The sequence below is a fragment of the Dendropsophus ebraccatus genome, chromosome 12, assembly GCF_027789765.1.
Source record: "Dendropsophus ebraccatus isolate aDenEbr1 chromosome 12, aDenEbr1.pat, whole genome shotgun sequence".
NCBI lineage: Eukaryota > Metazoa > Chordata > Amphibia > Anura > Hylidae > Dendropsophus > Dendropsophus ebraccatus.
Genome location: NC_091465.1, coordinates 46,786,121 through 46,808,911, shown reverse-complemented (window position 1 = coordinate 46,808,911; position 22,791 = coordinate 46,786,121). Strand labels below are relative to the sequence as shown.

Here is a 22,791-nt window from a genome sequence, read left to right as displayed (position 1 = left end):
TTCAAGCCTGGTGTACCGATAAAAAGTTGAGTTCTACTAAGCCCTCTACTCCGCAACTTTGGAGTTTTTGCAAGAGGGGTTTGACAAAGGTCTTACTCCGGGGTCCATTAAGGTCCAAATAGCAGCCCTGTCTGCACATCTGAACTATAGACTCTTTCAGATTATTGAGGTAAAAAATTTTGTAAAAGCTATCACGAGATTAAGACCCAGGGTAAACAAGCATGTCGACTCCTGGGATCTCTCTTTTGTACTCAGGTGTTTATGTCTTCAACCATTTGAACCTCTGGAGGAGGTAGAATTAAAATTCTTAACCTTAAAATGTACACTGCTTTTGGCCCTTACTTCTGCCAAGCGTGTCGGGGAGCTTCAGGCTCTGGGATCAACCGCTCCGTACATCACCTTTCTCGAGGATAAAGTGATTCTAAGATTTTTACCGGGATTTATACCCAAGGTTGCTTCATTCATTAACATTAATGAACCCATTGTTCTTCCAGTGTTTTCTCCTTCAAATCCATCCCATCAGGATGTTGATCTTTCCCTTCTAGATGTTCCTAGAACTCTAAGAATCTACCTGAATAGAACAAGTTCGTTGAGGAAGGAAGAAAATTTGTTGATCCTATTTTCAGGGAAGAAAAAGGGCAAAAAAGCTTCTAAGCCTTCCATATCAAGGTGGATATGTGAAGCCATTGAATTATGTTATTCTTCAGCGGGGAAAACACCGCCTTTATTTACCAGGGCACATTCCACTAGAGCGGTTGCCTCTAGTTGGGCGGAATGGTCCTCGGTATCCCTGGAGAATATATGTCAAGCTGCGTCTTGGTCATCCTTATCCACTTTTGTTAAGCACTACAGAATAGATGCTAATCTTTCTGCTAGAACGGCCTTTGCTAGGTCAGTTCTCAATGCAGCTGTATCAGACAACCCACCCTCTGGGGATATTACTTGCTAGTTCCCCTATCGTTGTGATGCCAATGGGACGTAAGGGAAGCGAAAATTATTATGTTAATTTGTTTTCCCTGAGTACCATTGGCATCACAAGTCTCCCTCCCTGTTTTGTTTTCTTGTAAATGACTGATGTATGTATGGGGGGGGGCTTATTTATACTTCCTGTAGGAGGGGTTAATAAAAGCTTCGCTATCGTTTTCATTAAAAATTCCTTCGTCCCAGGGGCTCGCAGGGGCGAAAATACCCCTATCGTTGTGATGCCAATGGTACTCAGGGAAAACAAATTAACATAATAATTTTCGCAAATATTTGCTGTTATTTTAAAACAACGGCTGTTATATTGAAATAATGGCAGTTATTTACTGTTATATGGCAACCATCCACTCAATTTCAACATTGTGTGAACAGAGCCTGTGTTTTTAATCCACTCCTGGTTTTGGTTGCAATATGAGGACCACAATACTGACTGAAATATACGTAGTGTGAGCCTTAAAAGAAATCTTAGAACAATTTAGAATTGAGTTTTGATTAGTGATGAGCGAGCATGCTCGTCCCAACTAGGTACTCGATGGTACTCGTTACTTGGACAAGCATCTCGCGATACTCAAGAAAATCTCATCATCCGTTTCCTGTAAGTTTGGGGCTATTTCTCAGCCAATAAACATGCAGGAGACTCTTTGGTACATCCTGCGATCACGTGGGACCAAAACATGTCGATAGCAGCGATTGGTTGGCCAGATCAGATGACCCTGCCATATAAACATCGGTGCCGGCAAGGCTCGGCTCACATGCATGCTGTGAGAGATTAGGGACAGAGCTGCTGCTTCTCAGGGAGAGCGTCGGTGTAGGATTTAGCGTTCCTGTAGGCAGGGAATACTAGCAATACAAACAAACAGCCCTTTTCAGGGCTTCAAATCATTCTTTAATAGTATTACTACAGACTGCTGGCTGGGACTTGCAGTGCTGCTACCACGATTTCACCAGCAGACTGTGGTGATCGGCTTCTGGCAGAAAGGGGACATTAGGTGTTGCATACAGACCCCTAAGAAGTGCTCAGTGTACTCCTTTTTTGATTTTGGGGCTGGTGGTCCTGCTGTACTACATTGGATTGCTGGGATTTGTAGTACACCTGCATAGAACTTCACTGCTCATTGGACGGGGGTATCCCAGCGTGTATCTAGGTCCAGCCACTACCAGATTGTACCGTACAGCCCCCCCCTAAACTAGTGGGTACTACACTGTATTGCTGGGATTTGTAGTACACCTTTATAAAACTTCACTGCTCATTGTAAGGGGGTACCACAGCGTGTATCTAGGTCCAGCCACTACCACATTGTACCATACAGCCCCCCCTAAACTAGTGGGTACTACACTATTGCTGGGATTTGTAGTACACCTGCCTAAAACTTCACTATTCCTTGTAAGGGAGTATCACAGCGTGTATCTAGGTCCAGCCACTACCAGATTGTACCGTACAGCCCCCCCAAAACTTGTAGGGGCACAAGTATTTTTCCTGATTTCTGTATTTCATACGCAAGGCCTATCTATGTTCCCTACTGTGCAGTGTCCATAAAATGGTTAACCCCAGGAGGCCGTGGTTCAGGGCAGGGTTACACAGCAGCACCTGTTGAGGAGGTAGCAGTGGCACACCGCAGATGTCCACTCCCTAGCTTCTTTGCCCAACTTACGGGGTCTCAAGGTTGACTGCAGCAGTGTGAACAGGTGATCACGTGGATAGCGGATAATGTGTCCAGTAACTTATCCACCACGCAGTCCAACCACGCTACCCAAGGGAGTGGAACCCTTGCTCCATTAGCTCAGCCTCCTCCCCCACAGCCTGGCCCCTCCAGGGAAATAAGGGATTCAGATCCACTATCATGCTCCCAGGAACTCTTTTCTAAACCCTTCCCTGAGTCACAGCAACCGGAGAAGTCGATCTGTCCTGATGCCCAAACTATGCAGCTCACCCAGTCAGTGGGTGATGAGAGTGGGGACTTGCAAGCGGGGTTGGAAGAGGTGTCTGATGATGACGATGAGACCCGGTTGTCAGACAGTGAAGTTGTTGTAATGGATGTAATTCAAAGTGAGGAGGAGAGTGAGGAAATGGAGTTGACAACAATGACGTTTAGGATACACACCGCCACAGTTGATAGTTTGTTAATGCTGTTTGCGCCTTAAAGGGGAGGGTAACTATCACTTCATAGAACGATTGATGTGACTATAACTTTCATATTGACATGTCAGCCTCCTTACCTCCAACAGTTGCCAAAATAGGGCAGAGGTGGTCAGGTCGTCACCTTTTTATTTCTGTTTGTCTATCCGGGAAGTGATGATCAGGAAGGAACAGATGCCGCACTCTGCTGAGGGCCCTCTGCCCCTTCCTTTAAGCAAGTAGGGTTAGGGTCAGCACTTGGACCCTAACAAGTTTGATAACATGTCAGAAATTTGGAAATGATGGTTACCCTTCAGTTTAATTTGTTGGGATATATACATATTGTAAGTTTGCACAGTATGAAAAATCTATCTAGTTGTGCTCATGCTTGTTTGTTAGCACTTTAAACCAGTTAGCATTTAGAATTATCACATTAGTCAACTAGAGAATGGGATGTGACTATTGTTGGGTGACTGTTTTCAGTTCATAGTTCACATTGTAAAAGTATAAAGTTCTGCACTTATCTCACTTTTATTGGTTGTGGTTTGATTGCACAGTTTGTGTTCACTTTTATCACTTTGATAGTTTAGAAGGATGCGTGCTTCCCGCCCCAGACATTTGCACTATGATGTACCACACCACCGCTTACTAAGACTATTGTATAGATATATTGTACTTTTTTCTTAATTTAATTTTGTCTTATTTTTTCTTAAAAGGGGAACTCCGGATCGAGGCAAGAAAAAAATGAAACTTCTGCAGAAGCATATAGCATTATTTATTACCTATCTATCCCAGTTATGAAACTACCAAAAATCCATTTTTTTGTGTGTTTTTTTGTTCTGTTTTGTGTTTCTCTATTTCCTGGTTGAGCAGATGTACTCAGTACCACAGGTTCCAGAATGCATTATGCATTACTGTCCCTCTGTTTTAACCAGGCTGTTGCCCAGAATTTGGCATAATGGTGCCATTAGGCAGCCTCAGAGGCATAAATACATGCTGCCCCTGCTGTTTCCTGTCCATTTCTGTTGTGTTTCCATCAATTTCTGAGGTTGACAGGTTTTCACACGACCTTCCCTCTACCGAACTTGGGTCCCCTGCAAAAATGCACGAGTCTCCCATTGACTTCAATGGGGTTCGTTACTCAAAACGAGTACTCGAGTATCGGGAGATATTCGTTTCGAGTAACGAGCACCCGAGCATTTTAGTACTCGCTCATCACTAGTTTTGATATGAATTTTTGCTCATCATTATATATTTTGAGCAACATTCTAATAAGACACTGGCCCTATTAGATAAGGGGAGGGGGGGGGGTCGAGGAAAAGTTGTTTGTCACTTTTTAGCAGTTTGTTTGTGAGCTGGAAGAGTCCATTGTGTGGGGGGAGATCTGTGCTGTTCTCTTCCTGGATGCTGGATGACTGTATATGAGCAGCAGTGTAATATGAAGATATCCCGTGTAATATAGAGGAGGAGAAGACATAAGTAGTGTAGCAGTAACCTCTGTCCTCAATGTGGTGTTTTTCTTCAGTGTTCTACTGCTGCAGCTCTGTGTGTGAGTGTGTATGCTAGGGCTGCAGCAGGTTGTGTATGTCTGTGTATGTACTATGGCTGCAGCAGGCTGTGTGCGTGTGCTATTGTAGTATACCAGATGGCACCGGATGGCACCTGTCCACAAGTGTTTTATTGTCTAAACTATTATGTGTATTTCTCTGTACCCTGTAACTGGCAGGCAGAGAATGGGTTACATGTTTCACCCTGCACACCACACAACAGCGACACCTACTGTCCCTAGTGGGAACTGCTCTAGGTTGTGTAGAGATAGTGTATTAATCCCATAGGAAGTTGCTAGAAGGGGGAGGAGCAGTCTCCTCACAAGACCTAGCTGTGACAGGAAGTAGTGTTCAGTTCAGTTCAGTGTGTGTTCAGTTCAGTCAGTGTGCAGACTGGCAAGTCAGTGTGTACAGTCCCTAGTGGTTGTTCTGAAAGCAGGCCAGTTAAGCCTGCTTGTTACTAAAGAAAGGGAAGGAAATAAAGGAGGAGAGACTGAACCAGAGGAGAGTTCTTCAGGAGTATTTACAGAGACACAAGGTATTTCTCTACTGTTAGTGGGAATCCTAAGGGCAGAACCCCTAAGCCAAAGGACTTGAGCATACTGGGTAGCAGAGATAACTGAGGCCTCTGTACCCATCCTCCTGAAATTCGGGGGGTAAGCTTTACTAGGACCCCTGGATACCTCTGGGACCCGAAAGTTGTGGCCTAAGGCCCGGCCCAGTAACTGAACTCCCTAGCAGACTAAGAGGGATACCAGACTCAAGCACCATTGGGGGAAGAGATCCACCGGATCACAGCGCCCATCAGCATCCCACACACCACCAGACTCTCCATCAGTACAGTAACCCAGTCAAAGCCGCCAGTATTCACCGCTGTATGCCAAAGGACTGTATAACACTGTTACACTGCCTCCCTCCTTGTCTTCCTGTGGTCCTGGTTATCTGCACCACACCACCATCAAGGGCCATTGTACCGGACAGCAGTATTTGGGGTTGGCCCCGGGGAACTACAGGTCCGCACCATTGACTGCCTTACACACAGGTGCAGCCCCCTCCAGGAATCCCTGCAGTAGCCCACAGGAGAGAGAGAGCCCAGGGAAGCGCCAGAGAGTCCCCCTGTACCTGCAGAAGCCCTCGTGCCCCACCTGTGACCGTGACAAGTTCCAGCCATCCTGCAGGTATAGCACACCCTCACTCTGCAGCCCTCAGTGCATCCCCTCACAGAGGAGCTCAGCGCCACACTCAGGAGAGACTACTATCACCATCATCCTCTCCTCATTCCCCTCACTCTCTTCCCATTACCCCGGCTCGCTGCACTATGGCACTATGCACTATAGCTGCTGGGCCAGTGAGATAAATAACTCCCCTGGTATATGACTGGCCATTTATGAAGGAGCAGGAGTAGGAGTCGGAGGCGGTCCTGATAAAAATTAAGGAGTCGGAGTCGGAGTTGGAGTCGGAGCTGCGCCTTACCGACTCCACAGCCCTTCATAATTGGATTCAGGTATTTCATTCACTCCCATTGCCACAGGTTTATATAATCAAGCTCCTACTAAGGGTGCCTTTACACAGAGGAGATTTATCTGACAGATTTTTTAAGCCAAAGCCAGAAACGGAATATAAGCAGAGAACAGGTCTTCAAAAATCTGTTAGATAAATCTCTAAGGCAGTCCCTATTGAACAACTGTGGAATAAACTAGAATGTTTTCCGCAGGCCTGACCCTCTCACACATGGAGGCTGTTACAACTGAAAAGGGGGAACCCACACAATATTGATAATATGGATTTAGAACGAGGTATCCTAAAAACTCATGTGGGTTTACAGTGCAGATGTTAAATACCAGAAACCAATTTTGTGTCTGCCTTAGCAGTTATTGTGATAATGGTAACATTTCCAGATTTTCTTTTTATATAGATATCTTATTAATATAAAAAAAAAACAAAAAAATTATATATATATATATATATATATATATATATATATATATATATATATATATATTAATTTCTGATTAGAGGTAATTAAATTTACAGTAATAACGAAACTAAGCTCTTCATTACCTGGGTGCTGGGAAAAGCTGGATCCAGTCCAGGAACTGGGAGAATTTTTCCAGGGCTGGATCTGGCATGGAGTTAAAATATAGCTGGCTAATGAGCGGATGTCCGACATAACGAAGGGCTTCTCTTCATTATTACTGCAAATTCGCTCTTCTCTACTCCTGATTATATATTCTCATAAGGAAATATCTTACCATTCCCCTGTATGAAGTCCTCCAGGACTTCCTGGAACTCTTTAGAACCTTTGTAGATCTTGAGAATCTTGGTAAAATGGAACAAAGATACAATGACATCTCTTGGGTTTCGCAGTGTGTAGACAATCTGAAAATAAATATATAATTTATTTAAGATTGTGTTTTATGCTCTAACAATTTAGCAAATTGTCACAGTTGATGCCTTGGGCTGGGTTCACATTATGTTTTCTTTCTTTTTTTAAATTAGTTTTTGCAAAAAAAAAAAAAACACAGTTAAGAAAAAGGAAGGAAAACAGATGCATTTGTGTGCATCCATTTTAATCCATTTCTCCATTGACTGGAGAAAATGGGTAAAAAAAAATTTTAACAGACAAATATTTTTGTGTAGGTTAAAAAAAGGATGCGTTTTATCCTCTTTTTATAATTGAAGTCAATGGAGAAACAGATTAAAATAGATGTACACAAATGCATCAGTTTTTCAAGGGTTTTTTTTTGAAAATTTTTTATGTAAATTAAATGTTTTATGGCAAACCAGTAGTCAGGGAATATGGACTGGGTTTAGGAGTTAAGCCTTCTCCATATACACTGGGCGGGAGGTGGCGGGATTGTCTACTGTCAACGGTCAATACTGACAGCCAGTGACTGGCAAAGGAAATCACTCTGATCCCACCAGTCATTTAACACCCTAGATGTTGCAGTCAATACGCACAGCAGTTATCTGGTTATTTGACAGGTGCTGCACATGTCAGGATTCTGTTTTCACCCCCACAACACAATTGTGGTATGCACATCAGTGGTTGACATGTCAGATCAGCCTGCCGCAGGCTGATATCACACTATAATACAATATACTGTATAAATGCATCACAGAAAAAAAAAAAAAAAAAAAAAACAGAATAAAAGAGATCAAAGATGTTTCATGTACCTCAAAATGGTATTGATAGTCCTTGCATCTTAATTTTTTATGTCATAATTATTTTTACAACATATGGTGATCAGTATAGTGTTCACACTGTATTGACAATGGCCATTGTTTGACCCAGCCATTGTTAGAATTGTCAAACAACGGCCGCTGTCTTGCATCTTCACCCAACTGATACCACGGTATAGGACAGATGAGCCGTAGAAAATAGACATGTCCATTATTTTCTGCAGCCGCAGTTCAACAACAGCCGCAATGTATACACTATGGCCATTTTTGCACTGAAATCAATGCAAATGTATTAATTTTATTAACGGCCATTCTTTTCAGTAAAAAGGGTGGCCGTTCTTAACAAAATTAATACATTGTGTGAACACAGCCTAAAAATGAAACCCTCAAGAATTGCAGAACTGTTTTTTTTTTCAGTTCTAAACCCCAACTGCCTTTTGTATCACAGTACATTTTATGGTAAGATAAAAGTAAAATTGCTTCCTCAAAAAACAAGCACTCAGGGGGCTCTTTACATTGACTGATGGCTCTTCAAAAAGTGAGGAGGAAAACAAAAATACAAAACAGAAATTAGCTTGATTACTAAGGAGTTAATGTGCATATTCCTTGTTACATTACTCCATGTTATATGTGACCAATTGGAAAACGAACGATGTAGTTAGAAAAGAACCTGTCAACATTCCTTGTAATGTATTCCATATCACATAGAAAATTCTGAAGAAACTTTTCTAAGATCTCTGTATTGTAAAGAACCTGTCGGCATTCCTTGTATTATATTGTATTTCATATTAAATAACAACTCTGAATGAAAACTTTTCTTCAAACTCGGCATTGTGTTTTTCCTTTCTTATTCCTTCTTGGAAACTAATAACTTGACAAGTGGGTTTTACCATTGTGTTTTTCCTTTCTTATTCCTTCTTGGAAACTAATAACTTGACAAGTGGGTTTTACCATTTTAAATTATAAGGTATCTTCTTACATAGTCTTATTTAATCCAATCGGTGCTTAGTCAGGAACTCACCCTATTGACAAGGAGAATGGTAACAGCCTAACATTCATTTAACCTGGGTGTCTACTTATGGCAGATCCCACCAGCAATCTATCATAGGCGTCCATGGGGAGTATACATAGCAGAATCCTCTTGATGTATATTTTGGACTTAAACTATGAGACACAGTGGAAACATAGCTTGAAACTCTAAAGACTATGTTGTAAGATAGTCGTGGTCACCAAAGTCATATATTGGTGACAGTAGCACTAAGGCAGTAGCAGTCAAGAACAGAGCTGTTGGTCATTACCAGTAAGGGTGCAACAGGCCAGAGGATAAGAAGCATAAGCAACAATGCATCCAAAGGTCAGTAGCCAGGTACCAAAACAATAGCAGGGATGAGGTGAAGTAAATTTACAGGTCAGGATTAGGGCCACTCACGAGGCAACCCAAGGAAGATCTGTACAGGGACAGGAATGAACCACGATTAGCAGTAAGAGCATTACAGGAAGTGTTCCATCTGAATAGGCCGGCAGGCCTGATGTCACCTTTGGGCAATGGTAGATTTGACAGGAGAGGGGAATTTTTCAGTGCTGTATTTGTATACCTCTCCCTGATAAATTTCATCTTCCGAAAAAAACGATGCTGGATCGATTCTCACAGAGCATAGTATTTCATTTGACTTACTTTTGCCTTAGATTTGAAAAAAGATTTAGCAAAAATGTGGTGCGGTAGGTGGGAAGATAATATTCTCGGAGACTCCATCTTTTGGATCTGTTCCTGAGATCCAAGAGTTTCAAACCATGGTGATCTAATATGGATAGGCAGAATGTTGCTTTTTTCATGATCTCCTTTGTTTTGAATTAAATTCAAGATCTGGATCATCCAGTTAGTACCTATAAATAGTAAGAATTAATATCAGTACATACAATATATAGAATTAAATCCTCATGCACACAGTATATATGAGAGCATACATACATACATACAGTATACTCTATCTGGCGCTGGGTAATAGTTGCGGTAGGGGAACACAATGCAAATAAAAATGTATCATAAACACTTCTAGTTGTTTTATTACAACTCTACCTGGACACCACTGATCTAGTTGGCTAGACTAGGATATGTAATATCTACATATCTTAAGGACGGGTTCACACTACGTAAAAATAATTGTTTGCGCAATTATGGCCGTTTTTATGAAATAGGGCTGTGTTTTTTATGTAGTGTGAACACAGCCTAAATGCAATGAAAACATATACTGTATAAAAGTGCCTGAATAAAAAATACAAAGTGCACAAATATGATTAAAAGAAAAAAGTTCATTGGCACACCACACTAAATAAATTCTTACATAGATAAACTTAATAGCATCTGCTTGGCCTCTTGTGTTGTGACAATCATCTTTTTGCTTCTGTTTCTGAACTCTGGCCTGAGATGAACCCCCTTCATCAGGTACACTTTTCCCCCTCCCTAAGATTAGGTCGTTCTCCCTAAACCCTGAAAACTATAAGAGTCCAGACAGACTTTCCTCTACTTAAAGGGGTTATCCAGCGCTACAAAAACATGGCCACTTTTCCCCCTACTGTTGTCTCCAGTTGAGGTGAGGTTTGCAATTAAGCTCCGTTTACTTCAATGGAACAGAGTTTCAAAACCCCACCCAAACTGGAGACAACAGTAGGGGGAAAGTGGCCATGTTTTTGTAGCGCTGGATATCCCCTTTAAAAGAAGTGCTCTCATCTCAAGAATTAGATCTAAAACAGTAAGTTATGCTCCTAACAGTGCTCCCAGCAGTGATTACCCCCACTAACAGTGCAGGACTGCGGTTGAAGAGGAAGGTAAGGCACACACCTTCCTCCACAGCGTCCCGGGCGCTATAGGGGACTATCAGCAGTTTAGAATTGTCTAACCTGCTGATAGTTACCCTAAAAAGCTTTGGCAGTCCAGGTATGATGGGATTTGTAGTTTTGCAACAGTTGGATGGCCAAAGTTTTGCACCCTTAATTTACATGATACCTTTTGGAAGATCAACTGTGACCCTATTATATTATCACTTAAGTACAAACAACAGGTGACTGTCATAGAATCATTGATATCAGCAGAACATCTCTCTGTGTAAACGGGATGTTCAGCTGATAATGCTGTTAAATAGTTCTATAAATGATGCATTGATCATTCATGCAGCCCAGCTGCCCAATTGATTGTGCTCTGTAAAGGCACTGCAAATCTCAGTAAGCGTTTGTTTAAAGAAGAAGACTGGCAATATTGAAAATTTTCCAGCAGGTAGGGGCAGTGAGAAAACATAGTAAACAAACAATACTTACCCATGCCTCCGCGGCGCTGTCTTACCACTCTGGAACTCCCGTCGGGCTCCTGGATTTTCTTCTCCAGTGATGTCCTGACTGCCGGCTCAGCCAGTGACTGGGGCGGGACACCGCTGCAGTCACTGATTGTCTGATGGGGCATTCCATCAGCCGGGTCAGATATTTTCCCCCGAGGCATGATGACATATCTGTCCGGGAGCCTGTGACGCAGCACTTCGGGGGCATAGGGAGAGGCAAATAACCCTTGTTTATTATATTCCCCTCTGAACTTGCCTCCGGAAAAAATGTTCATTTTCTCTGGATTTCTCCTTTCTTCATTTTAAAGAACATTCTGGTTTACATGCACAGACAGAAAACCAGTTCTGATCTCCAGGCTGAGCTTATACATATAGAGATGAAATACTTTAATGGCATTTCATTCAAAAAAAGGAATCATTCCTGAACATGCCACTTCATCCAGGAAATTAATTTTTAAAGATAGATTAACTGTCTAAGTAATAATGTGAGACAGCTAACCAGCTGATAAAGCGAAACTAAAGGCCCCATTACACGGAACGAGTATCAACGGCATTCGGTCAATATTGGCCATTACAGTTGATAATCATTCCGTGTAGAAGGCAACGATCAGCCGACATGAATGATGTCGGCTGACCGTTGTAGTCGTTTGTCTTTCAACACCACCAAAAAATATACAAGCAATAGTACAAACAATACATACAATGCAATACATAAATATATACATACACACACACAGTTGAATCCATGTATTGGTGCCCAGTTTGTTATTTAAATCCTACCGAAATTGTGGGCCACATACAAATTAGATCAGGACTATAATAACAGGAATAGACACTCCCTGTGAGAGGAGAGACACTGTAAGTATAGGTTACAATAGCCAAATAACACTATTCTCTAATCAAGCCTTTGGACTCCAATGTCTCTAATGTATGGATTTAAAAGGCCCCCACTCCTGAGAGGGAGCTTTTTGGCAAAACTACTTGTCCCGGTACTTGGAACCCAGTTGGGATACAGAATAAGTTTCTGTTTAAAATTGTAAAAGGAATGGGACTTTCCATTGTCTGCATTACTGACAATGCAACAACATACAAAAGCCATTATTATCTTACATGGGATTTACTGTTTATGCCTCATTTTTTTGTCAAGGTGGGATTGGCAGTGCCGGCTCTGATCCTCTCTGCCATTATTATCTTACATGGGATATACTGTTTATGCCTCATTTTTTGTCAAGGTGGGATTAACAGTGCTGGCTCTGATCCTCTCTGCCGTTTAGCATCATTTAATTGTTTTACTACATCATTTCTGTGAATACGCTGCAGTACTGCAATGAAACTCCAACATGTGTTAACATAGCTCTAATTTTACTGCAGACCTTTACACAATCAGTGAAGTTGCAGCAGCTGCTTCTCTCACTCCTTGCTGCTCAGATGTAGGGAGGGGCTGGTTAGTGAATCAATTAGGGTATTTGGGGATCCAGCCAAGCCTCCTGTGACATCACGCCCTGCCCCGTCTGCATTATCATTCTGTGCTCAGCAAACACACACAGAATGTGAGACAGAGGCATGGAATCTTTTGTCTCCTAAGGGGGGAGAGCAGAAGGAGCAGGAGACAATGTGGATTGGCACAGAGGCCAGTTCTCTTCACTTCACTTTGTCAATCAGCTACCAGTGTGGCAGAACCGCACAGATATGGTAATACATTATATAGACACATCTGTATAACTTTTAATTTACTTTTAATAGAAAATAAGTTTTTCTTATCTGGAGTTACTCTTTAAAGTTGTCCAAATACATTACTCCCTGTGCCAAATTATTTGAAAGAAAAAAAATCATTCTGTTTCCCAACTGTGGTTCCAAGTACTGGGGCAAGTAGTTTTATCAAAGCGAGGGGGTTATCTTAAAAAAGCTCCTACTGAAGAGGGGGGCCTTTTGAATCCATACATTACAGACATTGGAGCCCAAAAGGCTTGAATAGAGAATTTATGCGGCTATTGAAACACTGTACTGTATATACTCACTGTTTCTCTATTCTTTTCCTCTAGTCCGAAGCAGCATAATAAGATATCATGGAGCATGGATGGCTCCTGCTCCTCCGGGTATGCCACATGACCTGGTCATGACATCTAGTATGCTTTAGTTTAATGCCGCGTTTACACGTAACGATTATCGTGCGAATTTGCACGATAACGATCAAATTCGAGCGATAATCGTACGTGTAAACGCAGCGAACAAAGGACGAGCGAGAAATCGTTCATTTTGATCTTTGAACTTGTTCTCAAATCGTCGTTGATCGTTCACAAAAAAAAAAAAAAAAAAAAAAAAAAAAAAAAAAAAATCGCTGATCGTTCCGTGTGAACAGTCGTTCGCCGATGTAACCAATGTGTGAGATAGGCTTAAGCGATCGCAAAACGAATTTTCTGTACAATATATCATACCGTCTAATTGCTGATTGTTTTGAAGAAAAAAAACGTTACTCCGACATCGTTAATCGTACGATCGGGCCAATTATCGTTTCGTGTAAACGCAGCATAACACTTTTTTATTTCAAAGAGTCTAAACACAGGAAGTCCTGTGCTTCCCAGATCATCTAAGTGCTCACATGTGATTGATGGACACATTGAGCCGTGACACTCTGTACTGGCTGGGACTTCATGTATTTAGTCTGGTTTTTTTTTTAGCCAGCACAAGACCTAAAAGCTGCCTTCAGGAGAATGGACCTGGATTTTAGACAAGTATAACTTTGTTTTATAACATAATAACTGAATAATAATAATCATAAATGTAAATTGAAACTTGCTTTGTATCTACAACTGATTTAGATTTCGCTTAGTTTGTTCTGTAAATTTGCTCATCTCTAATGTCACCTTAAGTGCTAAACAAATAGGCCAGCTTCTCAACAGTGATGGTTATACTGGGCTTTATAGGCTCTGCCGTAGCTGACAAGGTGCCCTGCACATGTGTTATGTTCTCCTTTTTGTCATTTTGAGGGTTGACACTAACATGAGAGTCCATATTATGGCCTAAGGTCCCAGCCGAACGGCATGGCTGATGATCCGAGCTGTCAGTCAGGGTAATTAACAAGCAGTTGGGCCTGGACTTTAGACTGTAATACAAAAAATGTGGCCACATTACATAAACTTTTAGGGGTCATTCATATGTTCTGTGTACAGACTAAATGCTATGGAAAGGACTTTGGAACCGTCAATATCATTATTCATTATTAAATCTTTGTGCTACTGTACTGAGACAATGTGGTTCCAAAGTCCATTCCATAGTACATCGTCTGTGATTACAGACCATGCACAAAAAGTGTGAATGACTCCTAACTGCTTCTTGTAGTCTCAACAAAAGGAAATATTAGACAATTCTAAATACTCGAGAGTAACTAGAAAAGTATTATATATGGATGTAAAGGAAATACAAAAAGATTGAAGACTAATAAATGGTAATTACCTGATTTAGGATAGGTTACATTAAAAATGTCATCATCAAAAACTTCAAATTCATTTTCGGCATAGCTGACCGTATCCTCACTGTGTGCCGCTTTAGCAAACCTGGTTCCTTTGTAGTCAAAGTGGTCAAAAGACATTTTATCTAAAAAGACAACAAATTCCGGTTCAATTTCAATAAATCTGTCAGGATTGTGCCTTTTCATTCATCAGTTCAGGCTGTGCAGTGGAGAAGGTGCTGATTCCTGAACCTGGTCTGATCCTGTCTTGTTTGTTAAGCCCCACCTTTTTTTTCTGTCAGAGTTCTGGCAGAAAAGGAGTTACTCTGCTGCTAGAATCTTTGCTACTCAGGATTCCTTCAGCTGCTCAGCATTGTCTTCTCCTGACTGACAGATGTCTCTGCCAGCCAGGGTTTACTTGCACAGATGGATTCAGGCGGCCGGTCCAATGAGATTATGGACTGGGCTCCTGGTCTATTATAAAAGCCTGACACTCCAGCAGTTAGATGCTGGCTATTGAGTTATACTCTACTACAGCTTTTACCTCTGCTTTTGTCTGTATATTTCTGACCTTTGGTTTTGTTTCTCTGATTTTCCTGTTTTGCAGACTGCCCTGACCTTACCGCCTGACTTTGACTACTCTTTTGGATCGTGATTTTATACTTTTGCTGCTCAACGTTGCTGACCCGGATTGTTTACTCTGGCTCATTGTGTTTGTTTGATCTGTCCTGTACTGTGTTACACTTTATCAGTGTAGGGACTGCTATCGTGGTTATCGGCAGCCCCCTAGGGCTGTCTGTGGCAAGTAGGCAGGGACAGTGGGCAGGAACAGCCACTGCTCACTGTCTGTGTTCAGTGGGTTTTATTGGTAGTCTACTTTAAAACACTTTTCCGACTCACTCATTACCTTTTCATTTTAACTATTTTGTCTGTTGTTCCTATCCCTTGAACAGAGGTAGTGAGTAGAGATGAGTCGATCCGAACCCGAACTTTCGGCATTTGATTAGCGGTGGCTGCTGAACTTGGATAAAGCCCTAAGCCTATCTGGAAAACATTGATATAGTCATTGGCTGTATCCATGTTTTCCAGACAACCTTAGAGCTTTATCCAAGTTCTGCAGCCCCAGCTAATCAAATGCCGATCGTTCAGGTTTGGATCGTCTCGAACCCGAACCCGGTACGCTCATCTCTAGTAGTGAGGTATTCTGGGGGAACTAACCCATAACAGATGGAGGAGACAGTATCTTCTATTTTTCCATGTTCCTGCAGCGCCTCTCACTTTGATGCATGTCTGTTACCATGCTATGCTGCAGATATATTGTAATATGCTGTTATTTTACTCTTGTATCAGAATGTGTTAACCTGTGCTATCCCCCTCTCACTTACTACATTCTATGCACAGGCATAGCTGGGTTTTCTGCTCACGGAGCCGAGATTTAATTTGGCACCCCTCTTTCAGACTCTTTGAGGATCGAAAGGACAACTCTGATGTTATATACCTTTGTAATGTATGTTAATAAGCTATCTGGCCCCTGACCCATTCCCCCCTCCCCTCATCCCCTCGGTCGTGAAAGAAAGCATACATACCTAATAACTATTGACCACGTCCTCTTCTCCTGGCACTATTTGTGTCAATGTCATCAGTGGGCCAGGTCTTCTTCCAGTGAAGTGAATGGGAAAGAAAAGGCTAATGGTGCACTTGCACACCAGCAGCCTTTTCATTGGTTGGAGCGCATCACATGGCTTCCAGCTTGCTCAGTCCTGATTGGCTAAGCCTTTTCCTCTCCCATTCACTTCACAGAAACACGGAAGTGAGGGAGGGAGGGAGATCTGAAGACGCCAGCCGGAGCTAACAGGGACGCGGCCAGTAGGAGATTCAATCAGTGATTGTCACCAGAGGGATGGTGAGTATAAAATGTGTTTGTTTTTTTGGGGGGTTCTTTTTTTGTGAACCGCCGGACTTGTCCTTTAAGAGCACAGCAATTTCTTAATGTTCTTTTCGCATCACATTTTTAGCATTTTTCACTGCTTGCATACATCTCAAATGCAGAAAGACACTTGTGACGTATGTATTTAATGGATAGGCTTCTATAAGAAAATGTGTAGCCATTTCTTTTCTGCAGTCACAAACTGTTTGTGACAGCCACCTTATCTTAGATCAGTATTCCACACCTTCATATGGGTATTTTTGTACTGAAATAAAGAAGTCCTTAAAGAGATTCAAGGGTGAGTGCAGCTACTGTCTTTTACTGTTCTGATTGTTGCATTTCACTGAATATAAAGCGAACACCACCCTGCTAACGCTAGGAATCACTGACTTATACCTGACGTATGCACGCAGTGCCCACCTTGTGCTTTCTCTGCTTTATGTTATTTTCGGTTTCCTTGAAATCCCTTGCAGTGAGGAGGCAGGGGCGGAGGTCGTGGTAGTAGAGTGGGGCAGGACCAACAATGTCTCAGACACACCTCTGTGGCTCTCTCCCTAAAAAAAGAAAGAAGATGCCTGGTGACTTAGTATATGGGTCAGATAAAATCATCCAAAAAAAAAAAAAAAAAAAAAAAAACATGTTACAGGTAAAACAATAAAACCTCACATAATAGAATAGGCAATCAAGGGATTGGAGAATAGACAGAAGACAATTGGGGACATTTATCAAGGTTTTTGCACCTAATTTTTGGTGAATAATTGCATTTTTCACCCATTTTTGGTCTAAGTTCTATTTCTGAACCAGTATTTGACAGGTGAATATTTTTAGATGCGACTTTTTTTTTTATCTGCCTGTTTTAAGTATTCAGCCAAAAGTTCACATAATCTGGGATTAGTGCCCAATTTATCATTTGCACTTATCATTTATCAAAAGTCGCATAAACAGGCGCAGGCTTAAGTCTGGTCAGTACCAGGTGAATAAAACTGCGCAATTCTTTCATATCTGCGCCTTTTTAATTAGATTCATTAAAATGAAGTACTGCCATAGTAAATGTATCAGTCACAAGATATCCATTAGAATAGTTGCACACATTAGACTCCTTAGTAAATGTCCCACAATATGTTCTGCTGTAGACTAAGATATTAGGAAAACCCCTTCAACTCTTTCTGAACTTCTAGAATGCCTTATTCTATGAATGAAGTCTTGTTAACTCTGAAGTCTTGTTAACTCTAATCTCAAAAGAAAATAAGAATGTTTAGACCCTTCGTCTTATGAGCCTACAGTGTATTAATATTAACAACTATGGATTATAAAATACCTGCTATTAGGTTACACAAGTTAATCCTGACCTCATCCATTCTAATCATGATGGGTTAATTGCTGGAGGACAAAGGAGTATTTATCTGAACTGTAGCACACTATGGCAAACTCATTTAACCTTTGGTTAGGACACTGATTGCAGGTCAAGGACGTTCATGATTGTTTTCTCCTACTCCTCACGTTGTACAGCCTTTGTACTCTTATCCTATATCATTACTTATTCTAATATTGAAAGAAACAGTATCTGCAATGCATGCAGTGTTTAATTTAAAGGGGAACTATCAGCAGGTTAGATTCATCCCTAAAATGCTGGGGAAGCGGAGAAGGAAAAGTATGTCTCTTATCTTCCTCCTCTGTGCCTGTCCCGTGCTGTTAGTCAGGGTAAACTCTGCTCCGGAGCAGTGCTGTCCCATCTGGCCCACCCCACCATTGATTATCATTAGAAGGGGTGGGCTGGATGACAAGACAGTGCCCCAGAGTGAAGTTTACCCAAACTAAAGGCACGGGACTGGCGCAAAGGAGGAAGATAAGACACATACCTTCCTTCTCTGCGTCCCCAGTGCTATAGGGGGCTAGATCAGGAGGTTAGATTTATCTAACCTGCTAATAGTTCCCCTTTAAATATTATTTTGAGCAACTTGTGAGTAAAGCCTGCAACTAATGGCAGCTATAAAAATATTAGCAAAATATCAACGAAACATTACACACAGATTGTGGAGATTAGTAGATTCTGCCTTTGGTGGCAAAACCTGGCATAGTGAGTGGTATATGTTTTTTATATAGCTGAAATAACACATCAAACCTACACTGAGCTTAAGATTAATAAAAAGACAAACTTTGAGCAAAGAAGCCCCTTTTAGATGGACCATATACTTTACTAGTCAGCTGTTATTAATGGGGTATTCTAATCTCCACTATTATATTTATACTTGTAGACCTCTTCAAGTTAAATATTTTTCCAAATACATTCAAAGCAACTTGCCCCCTTCTTGTAGTATGCCAGCTCTTTCGTCCCATTGTTGACAGCTTGTCAACGGTACGGGTGTATATTTCTGCCATGGTTTACGTCTGTTAAGCATGATAAATCAGGCGCAGGAGGAGGTCACCCCTCCTCCTCATACAAATGTTTGCAAAAAGAGCTCATAGTTTTTCAAAATTGTAACTTGGTCTAAAAGCATTGCTTTGGTTTAAGAGCTCCCTGTACTGGGTGGGAGGGTTAGTGGGAGATGGGCATGGTCTGCATAGCTGGGACTTTACTCTGACCGAGGAAGTCTCCCCCACCTTCCAAATCATAGCAGATCCACTTCAGGCTGGGGCTTGCATCAGGGGACAGGACTGTGGAGGTAATCTCTATATAGCTGTAACCCCGCTGTATTTATGTGCCCACATCTGCCCTGCTCATTACTTTATGCTCCCTGCAGTCTCTGCCAGTCCTTGTGTTTTCCCTCCTCTTCATTCCTGCTATAATGTGCCTGCACTTACACTCAGCTATACACACTGCTGTATAGAAAAGTTTCTGCCACTGTCCTCCTGTGATTCTCACTTCCTGATTAGTCCATGCTGACCACACACCTCTTCCTCATTGCTGTCATGTGACCACACAGACCTCTGACAGCAGACCTGATTCTCTATTCTAGCCTGTTGTACTATGCTACTGCATTATGGGGATCTGAAGTTCCAGCCTGTATCTACAAACTGCTGCAGTTTTTTCTGGTTTATGCTCTTACTATACATTATACTCCTCATGCTGATTGCCATACTGTACAGTAACTTATAATATCACATATTCAGCTGTATCTAAATGTTTGTTTCATTTGTTTTACATGTAATTCAGAATTTTAAAAAAGTATTTTTTGGGTGTGGAACCAATTCTCTGCATTTATATGATTTCTTGTGGGAAGATTTGCTTTGCAGGTCATTTTCTGATGACAATCTCTTTCAGGGTACAAACCCACTTGACATATTTGATGCGTGAATCAGTCTTAAAAATAAGCAGGCAAAACGCAGGTTGGCTTTATACAATTGTTCTGCGTTAAAATACGCAATTGCGTATTTTTGAAGCGTGAAGCTTGTTGTTAGCAAAGCATCAGTTGTTAACAACCTGTGTGAAAAATGCAAGTAGCTTCACGCTTCAAAAATACGCAATTGCGTATTTTAACGCAGAACAATCGTATAAAGCCAACCTGCGTTTTGCCTGCTTATTTTTAAGACTGATTCACGCAGCAAATACGTCAAGTGGGTTTGTACCCTCAGGGTACAAACACACACACCGTATACGCAGCAGATACGCAGCAGATTTGGTGGTACAGATTTGATGCTGTGTTCAGTTATTTAGATCTAATCTGCTTTGTATTTGCTGCGTATTTGTTGCGTATTTGCTGCGTATCGCAGCAGTAAATAGGCTGCGTATACGGTCTGTGTGTTTGTACCCTAAGGGCGGGTTCACACTACGGAATTCTCGCAGACAATGTCCGCAGAACTCCATCAGCTGTCCGCCCGCACATCTGGGCGCCTTTCCGCCGGCTCCATAGACACCATTCTATGGGCCGGCGTATTCAGCTATACGCTGAAAGAAGTGTCATGTCACTTCTTTTAGCGGATTGCGGAATATGCCAGCCCATAGAATGGTGTCTATGGAGCCGGCGGAAAAGCGCGTGCCCGTGCGGGTGGATAGCTGACGGAATTCCGCGGACATTGTCCGCGAGAATTCCGTAGTGTGAACCCGCCCTAAGGCAGTAGAACTCACTGCCGCTCTGTGCCGCTTTTTTCACCCTCTGTGGGAGCAGATCTTGGATATGACATCAGTTTACACCTGGACTTATATCAGTGTTTAGAAATGGACCCTAAACTATTTCCTTTTGTATCATTGTTGACTGAATAAAACATGAGCCACATTACCACAAAAGGATCTTCACGAACAGTAGGCTTTATAAAGTGGGTGAAACATTAGCTAATCCACAATTGTGTATCCCACGGGTTGCTGTTACACATTACTGGCTAATACCCAATATGTAAGCAATACCCAGATAGTACAGCTAGTACATTTAGAACGTGAGTGAAGGCATCTAAAATGTATTTACTTTGATATAAAAGATAACCATACTCCACAAACCCTTATATCATAGTGCATGATTATCTTTCTCCTTTATAGGCAATATGGCGCTACTACATACATGAAGGATATTGTCATTCTTATTATTATTTCAAACAACTCCCATCAATTTAATGTGGTTCCTAACATGACTGTAAATCTCTGAATTAATCACAAACAAAAAGACTCTTTACCCCATAAAAACAGCTCAGAAGTCTCTCTGCAGTCAACAGTCCGAGTAATAACAGGTGGGCAGCAAAGGTACAGAATCACCAAACAGAGGAGAAGTCAAAAGTCAGGCAAATAGTTAGTTAGTCAGGCGGCAGGCAAGGATGGTCAGAATACAAAGCAAGGGACAGAAAACTAGAGGAAATGCACCGATAGATGAAGGAGAGCTGGGACACAGGACAGAGAATCTATACTGAAAAAACAGCAATACACTGAGATACTTAGGACAAGTTATAGGGAACCAGGATCCTAGTCCAGATTCCTATTGCAGCGGCCTCCTGGTTTCAGAGCATACACAACTGACAATGAGGTAACTGACTGGCTAGAAGAGACAAAAAAAAGCAAAACAAAGCTGAACTCTGCAGTTACCAGAAGAACTCAGCAGGTGTGTCAGATGAAACCAATTAACAAAACTAGGACTGAGTTCATACTGGAGCGAAGACAACACAAAATAAACACAGATTATGGCCCAAAGTGCAGCCTCTGTCGTACGTTGCACAGCGAGTGCCAAGGTCTGAACAGGTACATTCATAACAGAGAGAGAGAACAACTTGTTTGTCTGCAGAAGATGATCCACGCTGTTCCCCAGGTAAATAAGGCTCAGCTCAAGACTTGAGCATGCTCAAATTTTGCTATATATATATAAAAACCCTATAGGACTTTAAGACAAGTATCCCCAAGCAACGACCATAACCTTCAGATAGATAGAAGGGGGGAATTGACACACAGCTTTTTGTAGCAGTTTTTTTAATATATATTTTTTTTTACTTTTAGCTAAAGCCAGAAATGAATACAGCAGGAACAAGTTTACATTTGGGTTCACATCAAAATTCTTCAATGTGTTGCATGCATATACTTTAAGTCAAAATAGGATGCTAACATATACCGGTGCATACTGTTGTTGTTTTTTCCCCCCTTTGTTTATTGTTATTTGTTTAAGATCCCTTGCAGAGAATGGATACTTATAACATTTTACTATTATCACATTAAACATTGTTCTAGGTAAATGCTATAATACAATTATCCTTATAAAATGAAGATAATCAGTACAGTAATAATGCACAATAGTTTAAGCTATCAAGATCACATTGAAAAGAAAGAAAGGAATAAGATACCTTCAAGTCCAGACTCTCTGTTCCCTCTCAGCCATACAAGACTTTTCAACTTAGTTTATTAAGCAATCTCGGTCAATTATACAGCTTCTACCATGAGGTAAGGATTTAGACTCCACCTCATTATCCAGCTATTGGCTGTATTATTTGCTGTAGCTGGAAAACATGGGATACTTCTAAAAAGAATCAGGTTAAACAATGTTTTCCAACCAGTCAATCTTGAGCTGCTGGCCGCTGTTGATACTACTATGCACTTTGGCACCACATGAGTCAATAACTATATCGCTGCCCGGAACACAGTGCTAAAAAGTTCATACCTTAAAAGGGTACTCCGACATCATGTAAATTCATTTGTTTTGGTAATCTTAGTTCTGTATTTTGAGGTTTTACTTCCAGGTTGAGCAGTTGTTCAGTACTACAAGTCCCAGAAGGCATTGCTTTCCCTCAGTTCTTCATCACAGTCCACCCACCCTGCCTCATAATTTCAAATTTCTTTGCTTACCATTGAA

At 41.5% G+C, this 22,791-nt stretch overlaps 1 protein-coding gene across 1 annotated transcript in view; it reads right to left on the bottom strand.

Moving 5' to 3' along the window:
- Window positions 1-22,388, bottom strand: part of LOC138769784 (sulfotransferase 2B1-like) — a 38,823-nt gene extending 16,435 nt beyond the window's left edge. Inside the window, exons 1-5 of the mRNA XM_069948469.1 lie at window positions 22,286-22,388; window positions 16,952-17,085; window positions 14,610-14,750; window positions 9,503-9,711; window positions 6,897-7,023 (exon numbers count right to left, since the gene is read on the bottom strand). Coding sequence (XP_069804570.1) covers window positions 6,897-7,023; window positions 9,503-9,711; window positions 14,610-14,745 — 472 coding nt within the window. The 5' untranslated portion in view covers window positions 14,746-14,750; window positions 16,952-17,085; window positions 22,286-22,388. The remainder of the gene's footprint in view (window positions 1-6,896; window positions 7,024-9,502; window positions 9,712-14,609; window positions 14,751-16,951; window positions 17,086-22,285) is intronic.
- Window positions 22,389-22,791: the final 403 nt, after the last annotated feature.